This window comes from Crocodylus siamensis, chromosome 15 (assembly GCF_052110815.1).
Source record: "Crocodylus siamensis isolate JL-2025a chromosome 15, ASM5211081v1, whole genome shotgun sequence".
NCBI classification, from domain to species: Eukaryota; Metazoa; Chordata; order Crocodylia; family Crocodylidae; genus Crocodylus; species Crocodylus siamensis.
In genome coordinates, this window is record NC_143409.1 from 17,180,635 (window position 1) to 17,208,236 (window position 27,602).

The 27,602-nt window shown below is 42.1% G+C and overlaps 1 protein-coding gene across 1 annotated transcript; it reads left to right on the forward strand.

Annotated features, from left to right (window-relative positions):
• Positions 1-93: 93 nt before the first annotated feature.
• SAXO2 (stabilizer of axonemal microtubules 2) lies at positions 94-26,843 on the forward strand. The gene is made up of 4 exons (XM_090029333.1): positions 94-211; positions 18,850-19,029; positions 20,071-20,273; positions 22,511-26,843. Exons 1-4 carry the CDS (start codon positions 168-170, stop codon positions 23,500-23,502), a joined length of 1,419 nt encoding a protein of 472 aa, XP_089885459.1. The 5' UTR covers positions 94-167; the 3' UTR covers positions 23,503-26,843.
• Positions 26,844-27,602: the final 759 nt, after the last annotated feature.

Here is a 27,602-nt window from a genome sequence, read left to right on the forward strand (position 1 = left end):
GGCGCGCGCAACACTGTCCCCCCACCCCGCCTCCCGCGGTGACGCGATACGGATGCCGGGAGAGGGACGCGCGGTGCAGGGCGGGGCAGGAGGGACGCGGGAGCGGTTGCTAAGCGACCGAGCGCTTGCCTAGTTACGGCGGGGCAGCACGGAGCGCGCGCGGCGGGATGGCGGCGCAGCGCCGCTGCCTGTGTCAGATCTGCACCTGCGGGTAAGGTCGGGGGCGGGGGCAGCTCCGGGCACGGGGACACGAGCGGCTTCCCCCGGGCTCGCGTCGGGGCCGCCACGGGTAGCATAACCCCGTTTGTACGGTCCTGTCACCCCTTGTAGAGTCAGCGACCGTCCCAGTGCTAACCCTGAACGGGCAGGTCCGGGACAGCTCGTGTCTGCCAAGCCCCGGTCACTCCCGGGAGCTTCGGGGTTTGCGGCCAGCCCTTGGTTTATGACAGCTGGCCTCCAAATAAAGACACGCTTCCACTCGGGTGACCCATGTCTCACTCCATCGCTGGCAAATATAAAGTAAAGACGACAACAGCTTATTTGCATGCTTCTTTGCATAGTTTTTCAGCAAGGATGATCATTGTGATCTTCCAATGCGATCATTTTGTACTGTAGACCTGGTAACACCGGCAGGTGCCTGTCTATCCCTGCTGTACAGGCCATAGTGTGAGAGATCCTGGGATACTGGAGGACCTAAACGGGGAGGCACAGCCACCCCACCATGGGTCGGGAGCCGAGGGGGGCAGATTTGATCATCCTGCCCTGGAGCGCCTGGCTTCGAGCCGCTTAAAGCCACGGTAAGGTGTGACTGTGCGGGCAATCCTGGGGGGAAGAGCGCCACCCAAAATTCCCGCGCAGCGGGGCCCTCAGGATCTTGCTACACAGCAAGTTTGGGCGGCTTCCGCAACCCCGGCTTGGTCGCACAGTCACCCCGGTGTAAGCGCTCCTTAGGCAGCGCAAAATGACACTGCTCCCAGGCAAGGCTGCCTCTTCCCCTGGCCTCATGCTCCGTTCTGGCCCCCTCAGTCCCTGCTGTTGTGCCAGCGCTCTGCTGCGTGTCTCTGGCTGTGCAGCGCACTCTGGCTTCTGAGACAACCAGTCCAAATGCGATAAAGCATTACGGATAGACACACAAAGAGTCTAAGGCTTCTTTAATATTAGAATGTACGGCTCTTATTCAGATTCATAAAACAAAATCTGGCCTTCTTGAGCATCTTAACGGTGCCTGCAGTACTTCTCTGTCGTTCTATACCCAAGTTAATATAACCATACTTGAGTTAAGGGCTTTAGCTACACCCCAAAACAGACTGCAGGGCAGTGAAATAGAAGACAGACTTTACCAGGAAGGGCTAACAGACAGCAATATTGCAGAATAAGAGGTAGCTTGAACAATAGAAAATCAAGACCATTAAAAGGAGAGAGAGTCATTGACACCTGTGGAATTGGGAGAGCTTAGCAGGAATCAAGAAGAGGATAATCAGCCAGGAGGTCAAGTGAGTCCCTCCCTACTCCCTGAACAGAAACACTGCTGCCCCTGTTTGATGGTTGGCTTTAAAATTTTGGGGGGAAGAAATCAAAGCAGGTTGTGAGTGCACCACTGCACCCCCTCTCCCCTTCCACATCTGCCTCTTAAGCAATTGGGGAAATGTTACCTGCTTGTTATGTTGAAAAGCTTGCCTTGATTCATCATGTGAATTGGTTGCATTTCACTGAACATAAGGTCACAAGAGGACAAACACTTCTGAGGGTAGCAGCAGCTTTCACTATTTTCTGTCGTTCAAAAGAAATGTGAAAAATCTACCTCCACACTCCATGTTCCAGCAAAATTTCTGTGCAACTTCCATCAGTGTTAGCCAATGCAGGTACCAATATCTTTGTCACTAAAGTAGCTAGACCTTCTCATAACTAAGACAGTAGATATTGCTAAATATTGGTCTGAAGATACAATCAGGAATAGGCCAGTTGTCATGTCTCAACTGCTGATTCTTCTGAAGTTATAGCACACCCTTATTCCGTAGGCTGTTGAGGAAAAGAGAATTCAGAGAAGCAGCTATACTAGTTTTGGAACTACTGGGGACTACGCATGCTATTAATGGGCAGTAAGCTTTCCCCAGTGGAGCATCTACATGTTTTTCTTTTGGGTGTTTTGGGGTTTTTTAATTTGTATCTGAGGCCAAATTAGCCAAATCCAAGAGTCCAGAACCATAATTGGCCCTACTACCAGCAAACAACTTCTACCCACACCTGGGGCTTCATATATTTCCAAAAACTTTGGTGGGCAGCCTACTTGCAGGCCCAAACTCAGAAGTTTGGGGTTTGGATCACCCTGAGTTTTGTTTGCCCTTAGCCATAAGACCCTCAGATCAAGCAAGGGAGGACCCTCCCATTTCCATAAACTGGCCTTAAAGCTGCTATCCTTAGGAACAAATCTGTTCCCAAGGGGAGCAGTTCAGTGCAAAGCTATTCCAGCCCTGCTGTGCCCCCTACAGCAGGTAGGGGAAGCTTTAGGGTTGCCCAGGTGCCAGCTCTGGGCAGACAGGAGGCACTGGAGTCCAGCCCTGGTCTCCAGGGAAGTAGGGAAAGCTGTCCCACCTGTGGGGCAGCTGCATCCCAGCCCTGTGCCCTGATTTGTTGATCAGGGCACAGGGCTGGGAAATTGTTCCCTCCTTTAGCTGCTGCTTCCCCAGCCCCATGCCCTGATCAGCAGATTAAGGTATAGGGCTTGGAAAATGTCCCCTTTGATCAGAGCTCCAGATCCAGAGCATGGGGATGGAAAGCAGCAGCCAGGAGAGGGAACATTTCCCAGCCCCATGCCCCAATCTGCCAATTGAAGCATAGGGCTGGAAAGCAGCAGCTGGGGGAGTGGGTAGTTTTACCTCCCCCTGTTATCTGAGCTGACCAAGAGCAATTAGTTCCAGGTAAGCAGTCTACACATGCGGTACTACATAGTAGTTACTGGTAGTAGGCAACTGCTCAGTAGACTAATCTATTGTGCAGTAAATGCTGTACTCCTGTAGATGGTAATGCTTTACTGCACAGTAGATTAGTCTACTGTGCAGTAAAATGTCTTGTGTAGACATACCCATTGTGGAGAAACTCTGATCCTTGGGGGGAGGTTCTTGTTGCTTTGTGGCTCCCTTACATTAACATGGCTGATAGAGAGGGGTTGCAGTGCAACAGTACATCCCACCACTTACCTGTGATGAAAGCTCTGCAAACTATATGTAGATTTAACAGCCCAGTTATAAACTATGTATACTACAAAAGCAAGATTAAGTTAGAGTACAGATTCCCATGAATACAGATACTTCAAAAGGGACTGGTTTATTTAGCAAAAGAAATGCAGAGACAGGATACCCTTGTTTTTCCCAATACTCTTTGTAATATTTTCCTGGAAAAGGAAAAGAATATAGGTTCTTAGCAGAAATGAAGTAACACTTGTAGACATTGTCTTGGCTAGGAAAAAAGGAGTGGGTGCTCTGGGAGTGGATGGGGTCGGGGGGGGGGGGAAGGGGCTTTAATTAGAGTAGCTCCTACTGCTGAAAGATGGAGGTGGGGGTACTTTAACTAAAGCTCATTTGAGGAGCTTTAGTTAAAGGGCACCCACCACCATTTTTCATCATGCGGATGCTGATACACGTGATGCTGGAGTCTGCTGGAGCACCGTAATTACCAGTTAATTGAGTCAGCTCTAACACGCTGTAATTACAGCACATTGGAGCAGCCTTGCTACATGTGTGTAAGCACCCAGTGTTTTTAGAAAAAAATACATTCTCTCCTTTTTTCTTTTTTTAAGTGCCCTTTTATGCAGCCTAGCCTGGGCTTTGAGGGTTAGATTCTGCATTAGAAAATTGTCTTATTAATGTGTATCCCTTCCCCTTGTCCCTGTACCGGAAAATCTGGCCATTTGTTCACCAGCCACCTGGTTCATGGCTATGAGAATGAGGGCAGAGCATATGATTGTCCTTGCCTTCTCTTGCTGGAATTTCATGCTACATTTTGTCTCATCAAATTCTTTTAGAATCTCTGGCTTAATCAGGAGGTGAACAACTGACTGTTTTCATGAGATGACATCAATCTGATGTTGTTTAGAATCAGATATACATATGGTGTGATGTGACATTATAGAGGAGGAAAGCCAACCCAAATGAAAATGTATCCATGTCTAAACTCAAAGATAAGACAATGTATAATAAGAGTACTGTAAAAGATATACAACACAGGGCTTAAAATAAACATTGCTGGAGGTTTTGTAGTCAATACAGATGTCAAGAGCTTATTCTTTTGGGCAGCACAGTTTACTTTGGTAAAGCACTACAGTGTTTGTTTTTATAGGAAGACTAGTTGCTTGGCACTGTTACCGGGGTATTGTGATATACACACTTACAATAAGTTGTTTCCAAGAGGAGAAGGAACAAAAAAAGTTGCATGATGTGCTGTATTAGAACTTGTACAGTAATCAGCTGGCATCTTGAAAAATCCTACCTACCATAATTCTGCATTGTTTGAGACACATTTACATTTTATTCTGAATATTAAACTAAGGGAAATAGTTTTTCTACATATAATTAAACCTTGCAAGGCATAACTACTCCAAAAAGCTCAACAAATAAACAAAGAAGAAAGCCTTTATTTTGTTTCTATCTTAGAACAGATAGTACACATAAGGCAGCCAATAGCCTCATTGAACAGCATTTATTCATAGATCCTTTAAATCTCAGCTAGTAAGGTCTTAGTTTTGCTTTTAGATCCAGAGGTTCCAGGCTCAATAGCTACTGCTGATAACCAGCCCAGTGGCACAGGGAGGTGAGCTAGTGGTGACCCTCTGAAGCTCAGGATGTGCTTCCCTGCCCAGGTTCATGAGCAACCCACCATCTGTGGTGAGTTTAGTTGATTACTAGAACCACACATGAGGTTAGATGCTAATCATTTTAACTACCAATTGGAAAATCTGGCTCTTAAAATTATTGTTACATTTATTTGAAGAACAATTTGAATAGATAACCTTCTTCCTAAACTGAATCTGCTTGTCTCTGTCAATCAAAAACAATTTTAACCATTTTTTCAAACTAGCAATAATTGTATGGCCTAAAAGAGAGTCTGCAAAGTGTTAAGCCTCCTCAGTACAAATGTTTACCATCTCTCAGGCCCAATGCAGGAGCATTTCTGTATTCTAATAACCACTACAGTTACTTGTCTCTAGATATTAGCTAGAGACAGACATTACACATACACCGGTTTAAGTGATCAGAAACCGGTTTAAACCTGTAACAGAACATAAGTTCAGTGGACACAAGCCAGTTTCAAAATGACTGAAATTAGTTTAAGATAAACCTGGTTGAATGATTTGGGTCAGTTTGCAGACCAGTTTATGCAATGCCTGTCCCAGGCCCCTTCCTGGTTTAAGTTAAACCAGAGTCCCCCAGCATCCCAGATACTCTGCAGCCCTGAGCTAGGCTGTCTGCTCCAGAGAATAGGGCTGGCCCTGCCCCTCTCCTCTCTAGCCAGAGCTCTAGCAGAGACTGTAGGCACAGCAGGTTCTGCCTAGCTTCCTTGCGGATCACTGTCCAAGCAGGGATTTTCCGTTTCCCTCCTGTCTCCCACAGTATAGACCCTAGGCATATGGTATGCTAGCTAATACTGAGAGGTGTCTGTGTGTGTGTCTCCAATTTCACTGGGACATGCAGACAGAACAGCATCTGCTTAGGGCTTCTTGGAGCTGGTCAGCAGGTAATGTCCCTCCATTCCTTCCTTGGAAAAAGGTGTTTAAGAACACCTTTTGTTTTGTTGCTGTTATCAGCCCCCTGCTGGTTTGCAGCCTTGTCAGGTTTGCAAACAGTGTGAAGAAGCAGGGAGAGGAAGATTGAAAAGCACAATATCATCAACAGATGCATGCACTGCACACACACCCTTTGCCTCAGAGTGCTATCTGGGGGCTGGGGGCTGGCAATGCTCCCACCCCTTGAGCAGTGAGCAGAGTAAAAGCCTGAGGCAGAGTGGCGGTTCACATTTCTCCCTAATCAAAGGTCCTACTGGAGTCTGAAAATGTGCCCCTCCCCCCAGCTCAACATTGTGGAAAGGAGGGCTGCTCTAGTGCTCCCTAGCTTCTAGCCTGAGCCACTGCAGGCATGTGCCTGCATTTCGTTAATCCAGAGGGAATGCCTGACAGCTGCAGACTGATTCAACCAAGGTAAGTTAGACTAACCTACAAAGATTTAATCAATTCAGGCTCAGGCTTTTTGAATATCTGTCCCTAGCCTAGGAGTTTTTTAGCTATAATATAGAACTGTATAAAGGCAAATATGGTTAGATTCTTTATTGATAACCCAGGAGTGGACTGCAGACCCACTCTGCAGTCTCCAAGTGGCATTTTTTGCATATGGACAAGGTATGATATACCAACCATATTTGCTTGCTATGTATGTCAAACAGCAAACGCACAAGGTGAGTTCTGAAATCCAGAACCACAGTCCAGCTTGTTGCGTAGCTAGATGAACTACTTACATGCAAGTGAAATATTTAACTCTTGAAAAAAATGTTCATTTATAAGCATTTGCGCTCTACATCTTATTTAAATTATTTGGGCATACAAAAACAAGGACTATAATAGTTATTTTTCTAATCAACTGCTCTGTCCCTCCGTATCCCTCACTCAGGTTATAATTTTAATGAAATCATTATTTCTAGATAAATGAAATAAAAGGAAAAGGAAGAGTTGAATGAAGTATGTGATACTTAATCCTTACTACTCACTATATATAGATGCTTGCAAACCTAGCATGATTTTAAGGAAGAAACTTAGAGAGAACTAGAACAAGTTTGGAAGAGAATATTTAGTCTTTGCTTACAATTCCTTCCACCAGTAAAAAAGGAAACAGGAGAGTTAATCAAATAGAACAAAACAGAGCAGGTCAAAAGGAAATGGAACCATTCAGAAAGTCCACAAAATCTTTTATTCAGCAGGTAAATGGGGGGAAAAAAACTATTTTTCAGTTAAAATGATCAGTCTTGTATTCTTTTATTAGAGATAACATAAGTAACACCACCCGTCATTGGCATTCCCTTCTTAAACATTCCTATTAAATGTATCAAATTTTACCTATTCAGGCTAAAATTCTCTATGTTGTGCTGGGTGTCTGTGTCAGGCTGATTTTTTTTTTTAAGAAAATTTCAGAAAAAAAATATCTGCTGTTTCTCTAAACCAGGTTAGGAAAAATATATTGTTTTTTGCCCATCTTGTCAAGAAACTCTAACATCTCCACCCATGGGCAGATCTAGATTTTGAAAAGGCAGTACAGGTGGTATGGTGCATCATCACATACAACACAACACATATTTTTATCTAGTTAAAAAGAAACTAGAAGCTTCACTAATAAGCTAGGGGCCTAGCATTCAATTTAAGATTGAAGGGAAAAAATACTTTATTGCAATGTGCATTAATTTGCTATTTTATATAGAGAGGTCTATGTAACTTGCAGTGAGCAAAGCAATTTTCACAGCTTGATCGCAGCACAAAAAGCCAATTTTGCAGGCATTTCCCAGTGACCCCATACTTTGCCACTAATTGACAGAGAGTCATATGTATCACTAATTCAGTCATGTGATCTATGACTGCAGTGACTACCATGTTGTCTTTGTATTGCAGTAAGCATTAGGACATTCTAAAACAGTATATTATATGAATAATATCCTGGAGTTTTTTTTAAGATTGATTTAATGGGAAAATGTGACGAATGCAATATTTCCTAGCGATTGTGGACAACACTGTTTTTTGTGGTTTCCCGGAAAAAATGCAAAACAACGAATTAAGTAGATCCCTAATTATATATTATATAAAATACAACAAACTAGGCAAAATAATCAAAAGATGTCATAAGTCCTGCAGTCTAGTTAAATGTACATCTCTTTCAGATTCATAAAAGAAAATCTAGGCTTTTAGTGCATCTTGACAGTACATCTAACGTTTCACTGGAAGTTAGGTTCACACATGAGCTAATGTTCACCTGAGTTAACTTTTCCATACCTGAATTAATGTTTTCAGCTAGCGTTCAAAAACAGTCTCCAGGGCTGTGCAATGGGAGCTACATTACCAAGAGCAACCAACAGACAGAAGAATAGCTTAAATAATGGATCCAGGGAATTCATTTAAAAAGAAAGAGGATCATTTACACATGTGGAATGAAGAGTTTGGAACAGAGACAGGCAATTATTTTGGCTGGAGGGCCACTTAACGAGTTTTGGTGTGCAGTTGAGGGCTGCAACGGTGGCTTCGCCCCTTGATAGGTGGCACGCCCACTGTTGCCATCTTGCAACTGAAAGTCCCACATCGAACCCCTCACCTTTGCCACCAGAAGTTCCTCCCCTTGCCCTGGAATTACTCCTTTTGGGAGGGAGGGTACTGCCATCTTGAAACTAGAATAAAAACAAATCATATACTAAATAATCAAATATATTCCATAACTTATCTTAATTTTATTTTTTAAATATTTTTCTCCTGATTTATGTGTGTTTGTGTTATGTATCTGGGGTATGGGTGTGGTGGGAGTATATGTGGGAGGGTGTGTTGGGGGTATAGTGGGAAGTGGGGGCTGTGGGAGGGTGTGGGGGCATGGTGGAGGGTGTGTGTGTGTGTGTGCGCGCATGTGTGCATAGAGGGGAGGGGTCCTGAGAGTCCCTGGAGTGTGCCAGTTCCTGGATCTGCATATGGTGGAAGCAAATGGAGCCAGCCCCACCCAGCTCCATAGTATGCAGCTTCCTGCACTCCCACTCCAGTCCCTGACTTCAGGTGGTGACAGGGTGTGAGACCAACCCAACCCAGCCCTATAACATGCAGCTCCCACCCCAGTCCCCAGCCGCACATGGTAGCAGCGTGCAGAGCCAGCCCAGTCCAGCCCCATAGCACACGGCTTCCTGCGCTCCTTCCCCTTTCCCCCAGTGGGATTCCCCGGCTCAAGATGGGGGGGGGCGTACCTGCATTCTTCCTCTCACAGGCAGGAAGGCTGGAAACAGCCTTGGGGCAGTAAGGAATAAGCTCTGCCAGGTAGGGGCTCCTTGTCTCCAGCGCTCCCTGGCTTGGAGCTGGGAGGGTCAGGCCAGGCTGGGGTGGCAGGTGGTTGCTTAGCAACCAGAGCTACACCTCCTGCAGGAGCCAACCCTTGGGGCAGAGGACTTGGAATTTGGTGGGATTCATGTCCCTTTAGCTGCCTTCATGAAAATCCTGCCGAGTTTGGCCACGTAATGAGCTTCTGAATATTTTTGTTTTCACATACTTAAGCAAGGCCTTTTAGATGCACAGGGGGAAACCTAGAGAAAACCCAATAAAATACAGGAGGGAAAAATCCTAAAAGCATACAAGGCCTCTGATTTTACCAAGGGCCGACATAGAGGATACAAAGCAGTAGTTTCATCTCCAGGTACAGGAAAGTGAGCTATTAAATTAGGGTATATTTGAGACCCTCACATCTACATAGTACCTTTATCCTTCACATTTGAAATATAGCACAGACTTTATATTTTACCTGTATTTAGTCTTTTAATTTAACTGTTTCTATATATCTGTTAGTATATTTGTTGTCCACAATAATTTGTTAAAAGGCCTTTGGCAAGGTTGACAGAGAACTCGGTTTACCAGTGTTAGTTCAGTCTTGAAAGACAGTCTGAAGATGAACCAGTAAAGAAAACACTAATACTTCCTCCCACCCTAGCTAAGTACAGACAGTCAAAAATCCCAAGGCTAAATTGATTCAGTCTTTACAGGTTAGTCTAAGCTGCAGAGATTGAACTGAAACAGAAGTGAACATTTACCTTTGTTTCAGGAAATGCAGCCACTTACCTGCAGTGGCTCAAGCCAGAAGCTGGGGGGTGCAAGAGCACAGCTCTGTGGCATGTAGTCAGCATGGACAGTGCGTTTGCTTATTCTTCCTGCTGCACCAGGGGTCTCTAGGACATGCAGCCCAAAATTACAGCAGCATGACTCTGCAGGGTTTCTCATCACTTTCTCTTCCTGCTTCCAGGTGTCTCTGGGATCTGTAGTTCACAGTCACAGCCAGCAAGTTTGAGTGAGGGAAGTGGTTTTAATCCTCCCTCCCTGGCCCCACACCCCAGCTGGGCCCCAGCTGGGCATGCTCCCCCTGCCCCCCCCCCCCACTTGTCAGCCAGCCTTCACTGCTCCAGCTACAAAACAGAGGGGCAAGTTCAGTCCTGCTCTCTGGAGCAGATAGCACAGCCCGCACAGCCCAGCCCAAGGCTGCAAAGCATACTGGACGACTGTGATTTAACTTGAACCAGTAAGGGGTCTGGGGCAGAAGTTTCAGAGACCAGTTTGACCCAAATCAGTTAATCTGTGATGCTACATTCAAACAGATTTATCTTAAACCAGTTTCAGCCATTTTGAAACTCGTTTATGTGCACTGAGCATCTATTCTGTTACAGGTTTAAACCAGTTTCTGATCACTTAAACCAGTTTGTGTGTAACTTCTGTCCCTAGCCCCCATCACATCAATCACTTCCACTTTACTGATAGTGGGTAACCATATGACATGTGGTCCTTTTATGTTTTGATTGCCCACAATATGGATGAATGAGAGATTAACCTTCTGTCAGTCAGTCAGTTGGTAACTAATCCAGATGTGAAATTTTCACAGGCTTTTTTATCCTCTTCATATATTATTAGGCGTCCCATAGAGATCTTTCAGAACTGAAGAAGTCCAATGGCTGGTCTACAATAACCTCATTATCTAGGGATCTGAGCAGGTTATCCATACAGGAATTGCTATAATGTGGAAAGAAATTTGTGAAGTAGGAAAAATTTCACTTGCAGCTTTCTGTTAAAAAAAATATGATTTTGAACTTTTAAACATTTTTAGTAAGAGGCTTGCAGTGTATATCAATGGATGAAAGGAGGAGAGCAAAGGGGAGAGAAGATGGCAAGGAAAAGGATAACTAGCTGACTTACCTCTGATGGCACAAGCCAATATTACATGAAACTGATTTTTTGGGACCAGCAGAGAAACATGCAGGCAGAGAGGAAGTAACAGCTCTTCATGCAGTATTCAGCTCCATCTAGATAGATGAAGCCTTTTGAAATATTTTCAAGAATCTATGTTTGTTTAAATAAGATAGATGAGTTTTTCTAGTCACAAAGATAACTACATAGGCTGCATTGTTCCCTCTAGTATATGGTATAGGTCCAAGCAATGCTACTGTTTCAAGGTATTTTTCTTTGGCAGGCAGATACGTCTCTCTCACCAGTTAATTCATGATACTACCATAATGGACACAGAGGAATCAGCAGACTTGGACATCTTTCTTTTTGCAGACCTATGTTAGTGAATAATGACTTGCTGAAAGGTTAATCTTCCTTTTGTTCTGAGGACTGGATTTCAACATTCCTCAGTTTAATAGTTCCCTAAGTAACATTGCAGTGGCAGAATTTTCTTTATCAGTAAATCATGTATGTCCCTCTCAGGAGTTTTTCTCCTGTCAGCACTAAGCAACTGAGGTCATTTAAGCAGCGGCACTCTTGCAGGAATTGTGCCCAAATACAACTTTTTTTATTCAGACAGTGATATTTACATTGGCAATTAAAATATTATTGAGACATTAATTTTGTTTATAAGCTCCTTCTAATTTAAAACCCTGATGGGCTTTTAGACTTTTCTCACTGTAAATCTTATTCTATGGGAGAAAAATGGCCTAGTGAATTTCAGGAAGGAACTTATTGGCATGGGAAAATAATGACGGGCCAGATAATTTACTTGTATAATGCAACATCGTTCTGCTAAGGTCAACTAAGCTACAATTTACACCAGCTGTGATTTGTCCATTTGTCATCCATTTTAGTTATTTAAGATTTAATTGTTCAAATCTTATCTAGGAAATAGATTTTCAGTCTCATTCGTAGAAGGAAGGAACAAACCCCAACAGAGCAGGCATCAATTATTAATGGGTGAGAGAGACGCATTCACCTGAAGTGTATTTGAATATTAATACCATTGGGATAAAAATTAATGAAGGAGTATATGTAATGTACTTAAAATAATCAGTGACTCATATTGTTCTTCTCGGTTAAGCTATGAGTAACTTGTTTTGTATGTCAAGGCCATAAGCTGGCCTTCTTTGATTGATAGTTCTCAATATATTTTATCCATTCTATCTCTAGAGAATTGTGATGTTGTGTGTTATCCTTTCCTAGAAAATTATTGCCTACATGGTCTAAATGATAACTTTGGCTTAAGGCCAGAAATGTCACTTTGTCACTTACCTGAAAAAAATGAAACACTCTCTGAGCTTGGTTCCTATTTTACGCTCATGTTTGCTCCCACTTTGTGGGCAGTATAAAGGAGATGTAAATAAGGATCAGGCTTCCTATGTCTTTTAAGTATATCTCTTATATTTCATCACCTGGGAGGTCAACTCTGCTCTCTTTATTATCATTGTACTTGTTATTGTACCCGGTCCCTGAATAATCCTGTGGGAATCTAAGTAGCTGTTTGTATATTAAGAGACTATTAAATATCATTTAAGATCCTATAATTTGCTGTGGTAAAAGATATTTCTTGATTCATCAAAGAAATGGATTCATTTGCAATGCTATATAAATACTTTTGGGAAGAGAGGCTTTGGATCACTTGGCCATGGGCGGTGTTTAGTAAGGCTGTGCGAAGCTTCGGTTACTGATTCAATTAGGTGGAGATTCGGCCCGATTCAGAGACTGAATCTCCAAATCCGAATCAAATCAGGAGACCCTTTAATCTTCCAAATTGATTCAGAGAGATTTGATGATTCGGACAAAGACACAGCTTTAAATGTTCTTTCTACATATATCAAGGTACCAGGTGGCTTGTGAATGCTGAGATGGTGGGGCAGATGGAGCGTCCCACAAGATCGCAGGGCGGGTCCCCAGCACACTCAGTGGTGGACCAGAAGCACTTATGGTCCATTTCCAGGTCCACCCCAGAGTGTGCAGGGGAGCCCCTCACCCATCGGCTTGGTGACTGATGCCTCCTTGGTTTGGGGGGGTGTAGCAGGGCACTAAGGTGCCTGCTACTTGAAGAGCAGAAATGGCCACCAGGTGCCGGTTGCCAGGGCAACCAGAAGGAGCTAGGAGCCCACACCTGTTGAGTCAGCTGACTGAAAGGGGAAGGGCTGACTTCTATAAAGCTCAGGCTGGAGGCCAAGAGTAGGGGTCTCAGCTAGCAGCCAAGGAGAAGCAGTGGTGCCTAAGAAAAGGAGTAAGGCCTGAATGTGAGCAGTCGGTTACACTAGTGAGGGATGGAGCACCTGCAGAAGGTGACTCAAAGGAGGTTAGCTGAGCAGTTTAGCTTTATGTTATAGCCCAGGGGCTTGTGTTATTGTTTTGTTGTTGTTGTAAGACCGGAGGACCGGGTGAGGCAATTAGGGGTTGGAGGAGGCCTCATAGGGGCACCACGGTAGCGTGGGGACCCCGGCACCAGAGTGGGCACAGCATTCAGGGGTGCACTGACCCCAGCCCCAAGAAGAGGAGTGGAGAACCGGAGGCCAGGTAAGGCCGAGGCCACCTGAGCCCTGCAGGGGGTGTTTGAGGCTCCAAGGAGGATAATTGGGGCCAGGCATGGCTACAGCCACCTAAGCCCCAAGCCGGAGGTTGTAACCCCAGAGAAGAGTGGGCAGCATGAGAGGCCCCAGAGAGTGGGCAGCGATTGACGGCTGCCAGGTGGCGCAGGTTGCAAGACAAGCCCGAGCGCCTGTGGGGTGCGGAGAGTGAAACAGACCCAAACAACATCCGGTACATCCGCGAGGCTTGGGGCGTGGTACAGGGGTGGTTGGAGCCACACATAGCCTGTAAGGCTGGGGTGCCTGGAACCCCATTATAGAACCGAGACACAGGGTAGCAGCAGAACTGTAGCCAAGGGAACGAAGAGCAGCCTCCCTACATAACTACAGAACATCAAAGACGTGGCGAGATTCTGAGGGTGCTCGGAGAACATTTAGCACGGTGCAGAGGACCCTAGGGGAGAGCACAGCGACCCTAATGTTCCATCCTGCTAGAGGGGGTATTCAGGGTCCCCCCACGGCCAATTACTAAGCCAGGCAAGCACAGGGTGGGTCCACTGCCTAGCATACAGGGGGCCCCCCGTGCTCCTTTGAGGTACTCCATCTGCCCCACCATCTCAGTGTTCACGAACTGCGCCTAGTACCTCGTAGTATGTAGAAAAAAACATTTAAAGCTGTGTCTATGGCCGAATCACTGATTCTCCAAATCAGCATCAAATCTTCAGATCTGGATTCAGCCAAATCGGATCGGGACAGTGATCCAAATCAACTAATCAAATCACTGTCCCCGAATCAGAGTGAATCTGAATCCTAACCAAATACAGCCCACTTTGCACACCCCTAGTATTTAGTAATGGATAGGGTGGGCTGGGAGATGTCAGGAACAGATACAAACATACTGAGAGCAGAGGGTATGAAATCCAAAGATATCAGAAAAGCCATTTGAAAAAGGCATTTTTGTTGCTGATTTATTTTTTGGAAGAGCTGATGGTTAAGATATCGTAAACATGAAGTTACTCTTGTGAATACAATGCAGCTTGTTTCATACTCTTTCGGCTTGCATACCTAAAGTCTGTGTGCAGCATATTCATTTGAAAGCCTGTTTTCTTAAACAGCTTTTGAGTCTTACATTTTTTTTCTTTATTTAAGAAGGCTTTTTTCCTAAATTGTAAAACCTGGAAAACATGCTGCTCGCTCATACTTAATATTGTAAAAAAGATAATCCCTGGCAAAAATTACAAACAGGTTGAACTGTGTGCTTAGAAGTACCACTCTCAGCTCCTTATTTCCATCTTAATCTCTGTTCTTCTTCTCCCACTTTTCCTTTTCTCCCTTAAATAAATACTAATCACTGAGATTGTGAAATCAGAGAAAACTCATCCCACTCTTCTATCCCTGTCCTTATCCAGGTCAGTGGGGCAGTCTGTGGCTGTTGCTCCAATCCACACCCCTGATGTTTGGTTTGTATCTTGATGATGTTTTGGTTTCTCTCAGACTCATGATCCTCAGCTCCAGAACTGCCCATGACCTGGTCCATTAGACTAAAAACAGACAACTGGTTTAATTTGGAGTTGATTAGTCCTAGAGATTTAACTTGCATCAAAACAAGGTTTGGACACTTGTTTATACATTATGTTTAAGGTTAAGTACAGACAGTCAAAAAAAAAACAAGGCTGAATCTATTCAATCTTTGAAGGTTAGTTTAAGCTGCGTGGATTGAACCTATAGGCAAGCAAACAGACATTCACTTTTGATTCCAGAAATGCAGCCACATGCCTGCAGTGGCCCAGGCCAGAAGCCAGAGGGGGAGCTAGAGTACTCCTCCCTGCTGGGCAGGAGCGAACAACTTAAGCCAAGGGTAGCCTGCCCACACTCACTTATCTCTGTAATGCTATTCCATGAAAGTTGCATGTGGTTTCTTTTTAAGTATGTTTGAGATTAAATAAGAACCAGGCTCATCTTGCTTAAAGCAGAGCCCCTTAAGTCTACCAGAGAAGTGTAAAATAGATTGCCTTGTAAATAGAAGTGAATCAAAATTCCTGAGACTTCTTTGAAAATCCTAACCTATATATTTTAATTGTATCCAACATTACCTGGGATGCTGGGGGACAGAAATTTAATTTGAATCTGGAGGGGATCTGGGACAGAAGTTCCATAAAATTATTTAATTTAAATCAGTTAAGTCTGATACTACATCCATCCATGTTTATATTAAACCAGCTTCGGCCATTTTGAACGTGGTTTGAACTTCTGTTGTCTTAAAGATTTGAACCCCTTTTCAATCACTTATACTGGTTTATGTGTAAGTTCTGTCCCTGCCCTAATTGACAATTAGCCATACCTGCTCCAAGCCAGAGTATTAATATGGATACTTCACAAGTACCTGATGTGTTACAATGGGCTTGTCCTTTTGTAAAGTCTGAGGTTTGCCTCCAAACAAGATGCTCAAATCCAAATCAAATCAATTGTCTGTTTTTAGTCTTAAAGTCCCTTTTACTTCTGCTGCTGCCCTGTCCTCATTGTTAATAGTGAAATTGGGACATCAGTGAAGCATTATCCATGAAAGTAGGCAGGCAGATTGGGGGCCTGCACCCCCAGGAGGAGTCTGGCACAGCCCCTGCAGTCCTCCTGGGGGTGTGGGTGGGTCCCCGATCTGCCTGTTGGATTACAGGAAGCTGCTGCCACCACCCGGGACTGGTGCTGGGCACAGCCCACACCCAGTGCAAGGAAGATTGGTGTTGCCGCTGGCCACAGCCAGCAGCAGCAGCCTCCTATCATCTTCCTGTCATCTATGCTGTCATCTGGTGCACAGATCTGGGGGCCCGCTCCCACAGGAGGGCTGGGGGCTGTGCCAGAATCCTCCCAGGGGCCATGGCCCCCGGATCTGCACTGATAACAGGAGGCTGCTGCTGCCGGCTGGGACTGGTACTGAAGCCAAATACACCTGGCTTCAAAACATTTCAAAACTTCCGAAACTTTGAGTGCCCTTGTTTCATTTCAAAGCTGTTTTGAAGGCTTTTGTTTTGTTTCGATCTTGCTGTTTGGAGCTCAAAACGCATCAAAACAGCTTGCAAATGCAACACCCGGTAAAAATTCACACAGCCCTACTACGCACCTCAGATGAAACTACATACTACTCACATGTACTTCCTTTTTCTATCTGATTTTTCTCAGCAGGAATCCTATACTTTGATTTACTTTGATTTTGTTGTTACTTCATGCTTAGTCTTCAGTGCTAGCCATGTTTCTCTATAGATCTTCATGCTGTTCTTTGAATATCTTGTGTCCTGAGGTTAGAAATTATTTTTATCCAGTAATTGATATATACTTTTTTGCCCTGCTGAGCTTTTAGCTGTGTCTGATTTTCCTACATACTTCCATAAAGTTCACTTATTCACCAAGCAACTGTTGTTTTTTGTAACCTCTCATTTGCTTGCACCTGAACTAGCACTGGATTCATCTACCAGGAGCAGGAGGGCATACTTTAATTTAGTCTCTCTCCAAGGGAGAGTGGCTGAAATAAATGCATGATTATGCCAAACAAAAAAACTCCATCATCTAATTCCATATGGCCGCCTATACATGTCCTTCTGAACATTCGAAATAGAATGTGTCTGAGCAGATACGATTAATCAAATCTGCTCTGCTTTCTAATTAGAATACTGCAGTATGGCCACAGTGTCACATGTATTAAGCCCCTGCACATTTAAAAATGGCTGAAGGTCACTTTAACTAAACCTCACCAAATGAGGTTTAGATAAAGCGTCCCATGGCCATTCCAAAATGTTCATGGCCTTAGTGCATGTGATGCTGTACTGTTTTAATTAGAGTGGCTGCCTGGGAACCGATCTAACTAAAAAGCCCCCCCTTTTCTGAGTATGTATGCAGGCAGTCTGTGTTTCTTCTTTACCAGTGGTTCAGCCAGTCAGTGGCGAAGCAAGACTTTAAATGCATATTTTTGGGTGATAGAAAACACCGGCTTATGTCTGTAATGCTATTCCGTGCAAGTTGCATGTTTTTTTTTTTTAAGTATGTTTGAGATTAAGCAAGATGAGCCTGATTCTTATTTAAACCAGGGCCCCTTAACTGTACCAGAGAGATGTAAATTAGACTGCCATGTAAATGAAAGTGAATCAAAATTCCTGAGGCTTCTTTGAAAATCCTAACATACATTTTAATTGTATCCAACATTACCAGGGTCATTTCGTACAAGATATAATGCAATGTATAACAACATGCATATTAACAAAAATATAACTGAGGCTGGCCTTACGGGTGGGCAGTATGGGCAACCACTCAGAGCACCATGGTCAGGGGGTGCTACACATACACAGCCCGCACTCAGAGCAGTGCTTTCCTCCTGCCCCAGCCAATACCTGCCCCAGGCAGGAGGAGTGGTGCCCAGTCCAGCCCACTCCCAACTTCCAGCCACTGCTCAAGAGGCATGCATGGGTGAGGTGGCACCTGTTCCAGCCTGCCCGCCTTTGTCCCACACAGCAGTAGTGGTGCCTGCTCACCCACCTGCCTGGCATGCCATGCTGCTTTGCCTCCCCATGGAGAATCTTAATGAGAAATTAAGGGAAAAAGTATCCAGAGTTAAATCGGAGGAGCATGGGATGGCAACTCTACTTTCATATCAATTGAGTGTATCTGCCTCATTCCAATTATAAGTGGAAGGTAAACTGGAATAGTTTACCCCAAAATTAAATCATTAACGTACAGCAGCTTAGCTTCCACTTCCTGCAAACAGACTGTAATTTTTTGTCCGTTTACACCCTAAGATTCAGGAAGCATGTTCCAGAGAGCTGCAGGTTACGAATCAGACAATTCTAGCACCAACAAATGTTGAAATTATAGAAAAAAGGCAGATGGGAACCTGTTATGATACATGGTGAATTGAGCATAAATATACAAAAGAAGAAAAAGTAAAACTAGAAGGGAAAGGATAATTATCACAAAAGTCGGGCAAGATAGTTATTAAATTGAGGTTTTTTTTATATAGGTGAGGATAATAATAGCAGGAAAGACATAAGCAAATTCTTGGCAGAGTAATGACTGGAACAAAGCGCATCAGCGTGGGGAATAGATTAAAAATTATACCATCCCTCATGTATAGATCTGAGATTCTGTGAGATGAAAATATTTGGCATCCTATGTTACTGTGACCTACACTGTTGTTGCCATAGAAAATCATTTGTTTCAAGATGCCCATGATGATGATCTTGCTTCTATTGCTATACCCTCATTGTATAGCCAAGGCATATTTTCCCTTAAATGAAACTGATTTAAATGATCTCATTTCAATGTCTCATATAGGCGACACCGCTGCCCTCATAAACCCACAAGGATTTATGATGATAGAGAACAGCCTTGCCTCATGACGGAATATGTGGAAAAATATCCCCAGTATGGCAACATCCCTCCTCCCCAAAGCCTTAAACCAAAGCAGGAGTACCAAGCACATCGTGGGAAAATGGAAGGAATCACAACATTTAAGTAAATACTTTGAAGTAATGTGTTTTGAAAGCAACGTTTTTCATATTTTCTCATTCAGGAAAGACGCGTATGCTTATTGCAATCATTTCCATTGTGATATATATCTTTATAATTCATTCTTTTCAAAGGTGTTTCTATACAAACTTGGAATATAAAATGGCAAAAATCAATTAAGTTTCATAGTTGGCTTAGCCAGACTATTGAAGGTGATATGCAAAAAATAAAATAGATTTGTGGGTTTCATATTGACATCTATAGAAGATCTGTAAGAGGATGTGGTGGTGGCTGCTTAATATATTAGATACCTAGCTTCATCTCTCCTGGATAACTGGGAAACTACTGTAGAATGTTCATAGATATCAGAGAAAAGGTACTTGTATGAGGAAAGTGATTTTTGTATTCAAACGCTTCTCAAGACTTAAAAAAAGTCCTTCAGCAAATGTAGGAGAGAGAGGACCAGAAATATCTGTTAAAAAAATTAATGCAGAAGAACATCTTTCAAAGAGGAAGGGAAAGGATCATTTCATAAAGCAGAAAGTAAAAAACTGAGGAGTACCATGCAACCTTACTTATCCATGGCAAGTTATCTTCAGACAACATGAACCAAGTTGTAGTACCAAAACTCAAATGGTTGGTTGCTGAAATAATGTCTTGCACAATGATAATGTATTTGTTTGGGTGCCACATACTCAATGTGCACATATAAAAACAGATTCCTAGACAAATACTACTTTCTTTCAGTTCTCTTTAAGCTAATTTGCACTGTTTAAATATTTGGCCTTGGATAAAGTTTAATCTTTTAACCTGGTTTCTACCATTCCACCATTTTCTTAAGTACAAAGAATAAATAATTTAACATACTTCTCCTCTGTTTATCCTGTATTTGGCCCCTACATTTTAACTCTTTAAAAAGAGTCTCTTATTTTAGTCCCTGCACAAGAGATATTTCATTTTTATGTTTCTATTTATGAAAAAATTACCATTGCCTCACTCAGAAAAAGGTTAGGATTTTGAGTAATGTGATATTTATCTCCATTTCAGATCTGATTATCTTCCATATGATGTTGTGAAAAGACCTCTTCAGGTACAAGAAGAGTATAAACCAAAACCTGGAGAGATTGATCTTGGAACTACATACAAGAGAGATTATAATCCTCATAAAATACAACCAGTGACATTAGTAAGACCATTAGAGAGAAAGCACATTCAAAGAGGAAAACTAGACACCATTCCAACCTATCAAGGTAGTAGCATATGCCACTTTTAGACAGAGAAATGGGCACCAGGATGATTGTATTATGAATGGCCTTGCTGGAAAGGTGGAGTTTGATATCTGGCTTTGGTCTCTCATACTGGGGCCAAACAGGTGGAACTGGGTAATCAACTTCTAAAGAGGAGGGAATGTTCCGAGTTACTGTTGATATGTTCTGAAAGGAGAAACATTTTCCACATTTTCTTGACTAGTAGGAGCGTGACTGATGTGCACTGTTTTGGGGGAATGTCTATTTTGGAACGAAGGGAACATGGGTGGTATTACTAGTTATAATGTAAGCAAATCTTCCAGATAACAACATTTTCTGCAAATCAAGACTTTTTAGTGAACAGAGTCAAACTGAGGAAAATGTTCATGTTTTTAATGTTGTTATGGATGTGATGTGCTAACAAACTTGTTTTCATAACTTCTTTGCTACTGTACTTAGCTGAAGTCTTGGGCTAACAGTAATACTCTACTCTCAGCAGTTTTCAGACTCACTGAGGAGATAAATCAATCTTCTATATACGTGACATTGTACTTAAATTCTAGTGCAACTACTCTGCAACCCAAGGCCACGTACAGATATTCATTTTCTACTAGGAGAGTTAGTGCTTTTTCAGGAGAAACTGTAAGTGTACAGCTGTCCAGGCTTTTTTCCCAGAGCAAAACTAGCTACTGCAGGAGAAAAATAACCTGGGAACAACCTGATTAAATCACAGTCCCCTGGGAGAGTGAACATCTCTACACATTCTTTTCTCAGAGAAGCCACTGTCCTCCAGCATCCCAGGGTGCTTGGCTTTCCCATTTTGCAGGAAGACACCGTGTCACTTGCTGGACTCTGCCACTCCAGCTGAACAGAACTTGCTCCCTTCACATTGTGCTGCAGAGAGACACAGGCAGTCTGAATCAGGCAATCAGAGCTGCCATGTTTACTGCTTCCATCTGCCTCTGGGCAGACGGAGGGAGTTTGCAGAGCATGCTGAGAGGTGTGTGTAGGGTTCCCCTAGCTGCACAGTGTCAGCACTGGAAGCTCTCTGCTCTTCAGGGGCTCAACACTGAAATACATGTTCAGGCATCTCCAGATAAGTTTTTCTACCAGGAGAACAAACCTGGGAGAACATCTGTACACAGCCCATGTTAAAAATATTTGAGTATTGAATGATAAGATATGGCCTTTTAAAGCTGCAAGCTTCAAAGACAAGAGAAGTTCTGAGGATGAAGGCTAAGGTCACCAGGGCAGAAGGGAAGGATATTTAAGGTGGTGAAGTCCAGGTTTGGTCATCAGAAGAGGAAGTTAGAAAATTTGGAGTAAAGAAAGTAGAGCATAATGACAAAAGTTGAGACTGTGGGAGCATGGAATCAAGCGTTACTGAATTTAAAGAAGGAAAACATCTTAATAACAATTCCAATTCACTAGCTTCTTAATACTTGTCATTTAGATCTTTAATCCCTTACTAAAATTATGTTCCTGTATTTCAGCTACCTTTGTTTATCATAGCAAAATGAAGGCTGGGAAGGTATGTGGTTACTCTCTATAAATACACCAGAAAAGAAACACAAGAAGGAACAAGAACTATTTAAGCTAAAGAAAAACGTTGGCACAAGAACACACAGGCAATAGCTGCCATGAATACACATAGTCTGCAAAATAGACAAAGATATTTAATAATCAGAGCAATGAGGTACTGGAACAGCCTTCCACTAAGACCACTGGGCCAAAAATTAACTTAGTTTTATGATGGTCAGTTTCAGTAAGAGAATTATATGACCTGGTTGCCTTCAACAGCAGATACTAAAGCCCATTGGCCAGATTCAATGACTAAGAAGTTGTATGTTCCAGTCCTATGCTCTTTGTTTCATCAACAGTGCTAGGATAAAACAAACTGTGTGGACATACCCAGTATACTGGTATTTTTATACAACAGAATACAGAAATTGAATCTATACACCTCAAATACCCTTTTTTCCTAAAAAGAAACAATCATTATGTGGTACCAAGTAGCATTTTGTTGTACATCTCTTAAAATTCCCCAAACTGGAGAAAAACAGAAGTGGCATTATAGCAGACACTCAAACAGAATGGTATGTCCTGCATAACCCTAATGTTCTGCTAGGAAGCATTAATGTAAAAAGAAATTGGATTTTTTTTTCAATAGAATACCCACAGATTAGTGATGAACTTCATAATCTTTCTTTCTATGGTTAAGAATTATTTTTGTCATATAGATGACTACAGATCCTGGGAAGTTCAAAGAAGGGGACATAATAAATTGGACCACCCCTACCAACCACCTACAGAGAAGTTTGGAAATTCCACCACATTTCAAGATGATTTTATTCCCCGAGAGCTGAATCCTAGACAAAGCTTTAAACCTCCTTGTGTGGCCAGACTTTCAGATGTGCCTTTTAATGGTATTACTAGCCATCGCAGGTCTTATGTTGCTCATCCACTGGAACCAAAATTTATAAGATCAAAGGAAGAATACAAACCAAGCAGCCAACCCTTAGAAGATCTCACAACCCACCGGAATGATTTTAAAGGACTACCTGGAGAGCTTTCAAAAAGCTGCAAGCCTGAATACACCAAAGTTGGGTCCAACGCTCACTTTAATGGAAGCACTGAATTCCGGGATTGTTTTCAGCCATGGTCAGTCTCATTGCCAGAAGTCCGCAAGATAAAAGAATATGTTCCACCTACAGGTAACATGGATTTAAACTCCACAAGCCATCTTGACTATGTTTGGCATGAGATCTGTCCTGTTGCCCCCATAAGACCAGTTTCTTTTGGAAGAAAGAGCAAAGTCCCTTTCCAAGGAAACACCACCATGAAAGAAGACTTTCAAGCTTGGGACAGCAGTCGGCAGGAAATTATTAAAAGACATCAGGAAATTCCAAAACCCACTGGAAAATTTGATGGATTGACCACATTCAAATCTCACTATCTACCACATGAAATAATTCCAGCTCAAAGTTTTAAACCTTTACATGTTGCTCTCCCTAGTTCAGCTCGGTTTGAAGATGAAACCATGTATCGTACAGAGTATACAACAAAGAAACAAGACATTTGCCCAGCAAACTATTCATCTCCTCCAGGATATGTCTACATAAACACAGATTCTCAGGGTCACAAGTTTTTCCACAAGGTTACTCCAGAAATGAATACATTTTCAGAATCCAATGATAATCATATTGCAAAGGAAGTAGCTGTTATGTCATAACTTTTAATTTTACTGGTTTACACAATTTTATAACATATTTGGAATCTTTGGAGCTCAGATTCAAAACAAATATAAAAACAAATGGAAATTGAATAAGCAATTTATTATTGTAATGTTTAAAATGTTAAAATTACTTACATTGATTTATACTCTATAAATTATAGTTTTAAAATCAAAGATTAGACAACTAGTGCTATCAGTATTCTCCTGAATATTTTCCATCAAATCAATTCTCTTTAATTGTGCATCTACAATTTTCTGTGTTTTCTAGTTTTCATTATGTTCCAGTCCATGTATATGTCATCAGCATTAAACATGATAGCTGTTTCCTGGATTTTTAAAAAATCATTAAATATCTATATTAGCAATAATAAGCCTTAAATATAATTTCAGCACAATTAACATTTTCACAATATAGTTAATGAAACTGACAATCTAATTTAGGAGATATTCTCAGTATTACTTTGGAAATATGGCTTTGACATTGTTTTCTTTAACAGTATAGAAAAAGGAACTTTTCAAAAAAGCTTGCTAGCCAAACTGCATTACAGACTTGCTCCCATGGTCGGTCTCATTGCCTGTGGTCTGCAAGATAAAAGAGTATGTTCCACCTACAGGTAACATGGATTTAAACTCTACAAGTATGTTCAGCATGAGCTCTATCTTGTTGCCCCAGTAAGACCAGTTTCTTACGGAAGAAAGAGCAAAGTCTACTTCCAAGGAAACACCACCATGAAAGAACACTTTCAAACTTGGGACAGCAGCCAGTAAGAAATTATTGAAAGACATCGGGAAATTCCAAAACCCATTGGAATATTTGATGGATTGACCACATTCAAATCTCATTATCTACCACGAGATCATTCCAGCTCAAGGTTTCAAACATTTAGATGTTGCTCTCCCTAGTTCAGCTCGGTTTGAAGATAAAACTATGTATTGGACAGAATATATTCCAAAGGAACAAGAGATCTGCCTGGCATCCTATTTATCTTCTCCAGGATGTGTCTATATGAACACAGATTCTCAGGATCACAAGTCTTTCCTCAAGGTTACTCTAAAAATGAAGAACACTTTCAGAATCCAATGGCAATCATATTGCAAAGAAAATAGCTGTTGTGTCATAACTTTTAATTTTAAATGTTTACACATTCTTATGAAATACCATATCTTCTTACATATAACACACACCCAAAAATCAGCCACTGGAAATTGGAGGGATGGGGTGTACATTATAAGTTAGGAAAAATGGCAACAGAAATTTCTGCCACTTCAGCTTTTGCTAGGCACAAGTGGAAGAACTCTATACATGAACCACAGAAAGCAGAACAATGAATAAGCTACTGCTACTCTATCACCTGCTACAAGCAAAATTATTTTTCTTCATTCTGCCTTTCAAAAACCAGGGGCATATCTTATTCTATGGCATGTTATAGATGAGGAAAATATGGTATTTAGAATCTTTAGGCCAAGTACAGATGTTCCTCTTGTACTTCTAAAATTATTAAATTTCTTAAAGTGTTTCTTGATTATAGTTTAAAAATCAAAGATTAGGCAAATTGTGCTAATAGGATCCTCCTGAATATTTTGGATGAAGTCTATTCTCTTTAATTGTGCTCCTACAATTTTCTGTGCTTTCCAGTTTTCATTGTGTTCCATCCCGTGCACATCTAATGCCATTTTCATTTTACAACGTTTGTTCTGGCTTTTAAAAAAATCATTAAATTTAAATGATACCAGTTATATGCCTTACCTATAGTTTAAACACAATATAAATTTTCCCAGTATAGTTAATGAAACTGAAAATCTAAATGAGCAGACCTTCTCAACACTACTTATGAAACATGGTTTTGATGTAGTTTCTTTAAGCTGTGTGGAAAAAGGATTTAAAAAAAAATCTTGTTAGTAGAACTGTAGGCCCATTGCCCATAACATATCTTAAATGGACCTCAGAAGATAAATACTTTTTCCATGCTGATCAAGGAAACTCTAGTAGAATGGTGTTAACATGTTCTTACCTTTGCTTTTCTTTAGAACAGTTTCTGCCTACACTGGATAAAGTCTAAATGTCAAATTTGAACTCTAACAAAAAGTAAGCTGCTAATTACTTTGTACACATATACAGGAGCATATTTTTCGGAGAGAAAAAAATGTTGTTGATTCTAGTTCTTAGTTTCTCAACTACTTTTTTTCCATGTTTCATGTAAACAGAAGGAATATTTTGTTGACATTATATGTGTAAGTGACTACCTGTCAACATAAGCAATATTAAATGTTTTTTACAAAGCATTTATCTTTTATAAAAATGTAAGAAGCTGTTTGAATCCATGATTTAAAATGAACCCTTATTATATTTCTGTGATTAACAATGCTGTCATATTCTTTCTGATCATGAACAATATAACTTTTAGTATTGCATACGCTTTTCTACTTACTGCTTCAGGAAAGTCATTTTACCTCTGAAGAGTTTTGAATTTGTAATGGTTAGCCAATCACTGATAAAAGGACTAATCAACTGCACGGTATTTGAAAGCAGGAACTGAAGCACATGAGGAAGAAACCAGAATTGCTGGACATGTTATCTTTGTATAACCGCTACATGAGACTGCTGGTGTTCTTACAATATTGGTTATTCCCAGAAGTCTCCCCACCACCTTTGTACTATGTGAATTTGATTGAACTGAGCTGAATTTTCAGTTAAAGTAAATTTTTTTTGAAGCCCATAATTTGTCGAGTTTTTAAAGAGATGCGTTCGGTTGGCCTATACAGCAATTTCATCTGGACCAAGTGCCTGGAAATTTTGGAGAGGAGGAACAGTTGCACTGTTAATTGCTGGTCCCATGCTGCCAGATTTTCAGACCCGTGGGGAGCCCTATAGGCCAGATAACATGACCCTGCACACCAGATCGGGCTGGCTCAGGACTGGATTAACTTGTGCATAGGTCTGATCAGGGGAGGGCAGGTCCAGATTGGGCAGCAGGGGCCAAATCAGGTGGCAGTGGAACAGGGCAGCTTACAGCTAGGTTCAGTGGCATGGGTCCAGGTTGGGTGGCACATGGCCAGATCAGGTCATAGAGGTCCAGATTGTGGCAGCATAGGTTTGAATCGAGGCAGTACAGATCTGGATCCAATGATACAGGTCCAGATCAGGCAATGCACAGCCGGATTGGGAAGTGCAGGTCCAGACTGAGGTGGGCATGGCTGGATCTGGTGGCACAGGTCCAGGTTGGGCAGTATGTGGTAGGATCCAGTGGCATGGGTCCAAATTGGGCAGCACATGGCTGGATCAGAAGGCTCAGGTCTTGATCATAATGGCCTGTGTCTGGATTGGGCAGTATACAGCCTAATCAGGTGCCTTGGGTCTCTATTGGGATACAGCCTGCAGACGGATTCCATGCCACTCATCTGGCCCGTGGAGATAAATGGATAGTTACCACTATCCTAAAGGATATGCAGAAAAAAAGTGACATAGATTCTACACCGTAAAACTAGAACCCATGCATATTTTTTCAGCATTGGAGGCATCTGTCTGGCTCGTGAGAAAATAGATTTCTGCCAAGTGAGGCATCAGCTCATTGAACTGCTCTAAGTGTGGCTGTGAAGCCCAATTCTTGAATAACAGTCCCCATTGCACTTATCACAGGAAGTTCATATCTAACAGTCTTGAATGTAGCGTGAGGTTCTTCCCGAGGTTTCTTCTTTCCTCTACATGTTGAGCTCTTCTTTCCTCATGAGCCTTCATTCTGCCCTTAATAGACTGTTTCCAAGCACTTCAATCCTCAGCAGTCTTCTCCCAGTTGGTTGGCACAATGTTCATTGCATTCATCTCTCCCTCAGAAATGTCTTTGAAATGGAGATAAGGATGCCTATATGGTCATCTTCCCATAAAGAACGCTCAGTACAAGAGATCCTTGGCTGTATGGCCACTGTCCATTCTCTGCATAACCAAGCCAAAGTTGATGCTGACTGAGAACAGCATGGATGCTTAGAATGTCGGCACCTTTCAAGACCTCAGCATGGGCAATTTTGCCTGACCTGACCTTTTTCAATATTAACATCTAGGATTACTCTAACACATTGTAATCCTTAGCAGCCATTTAATG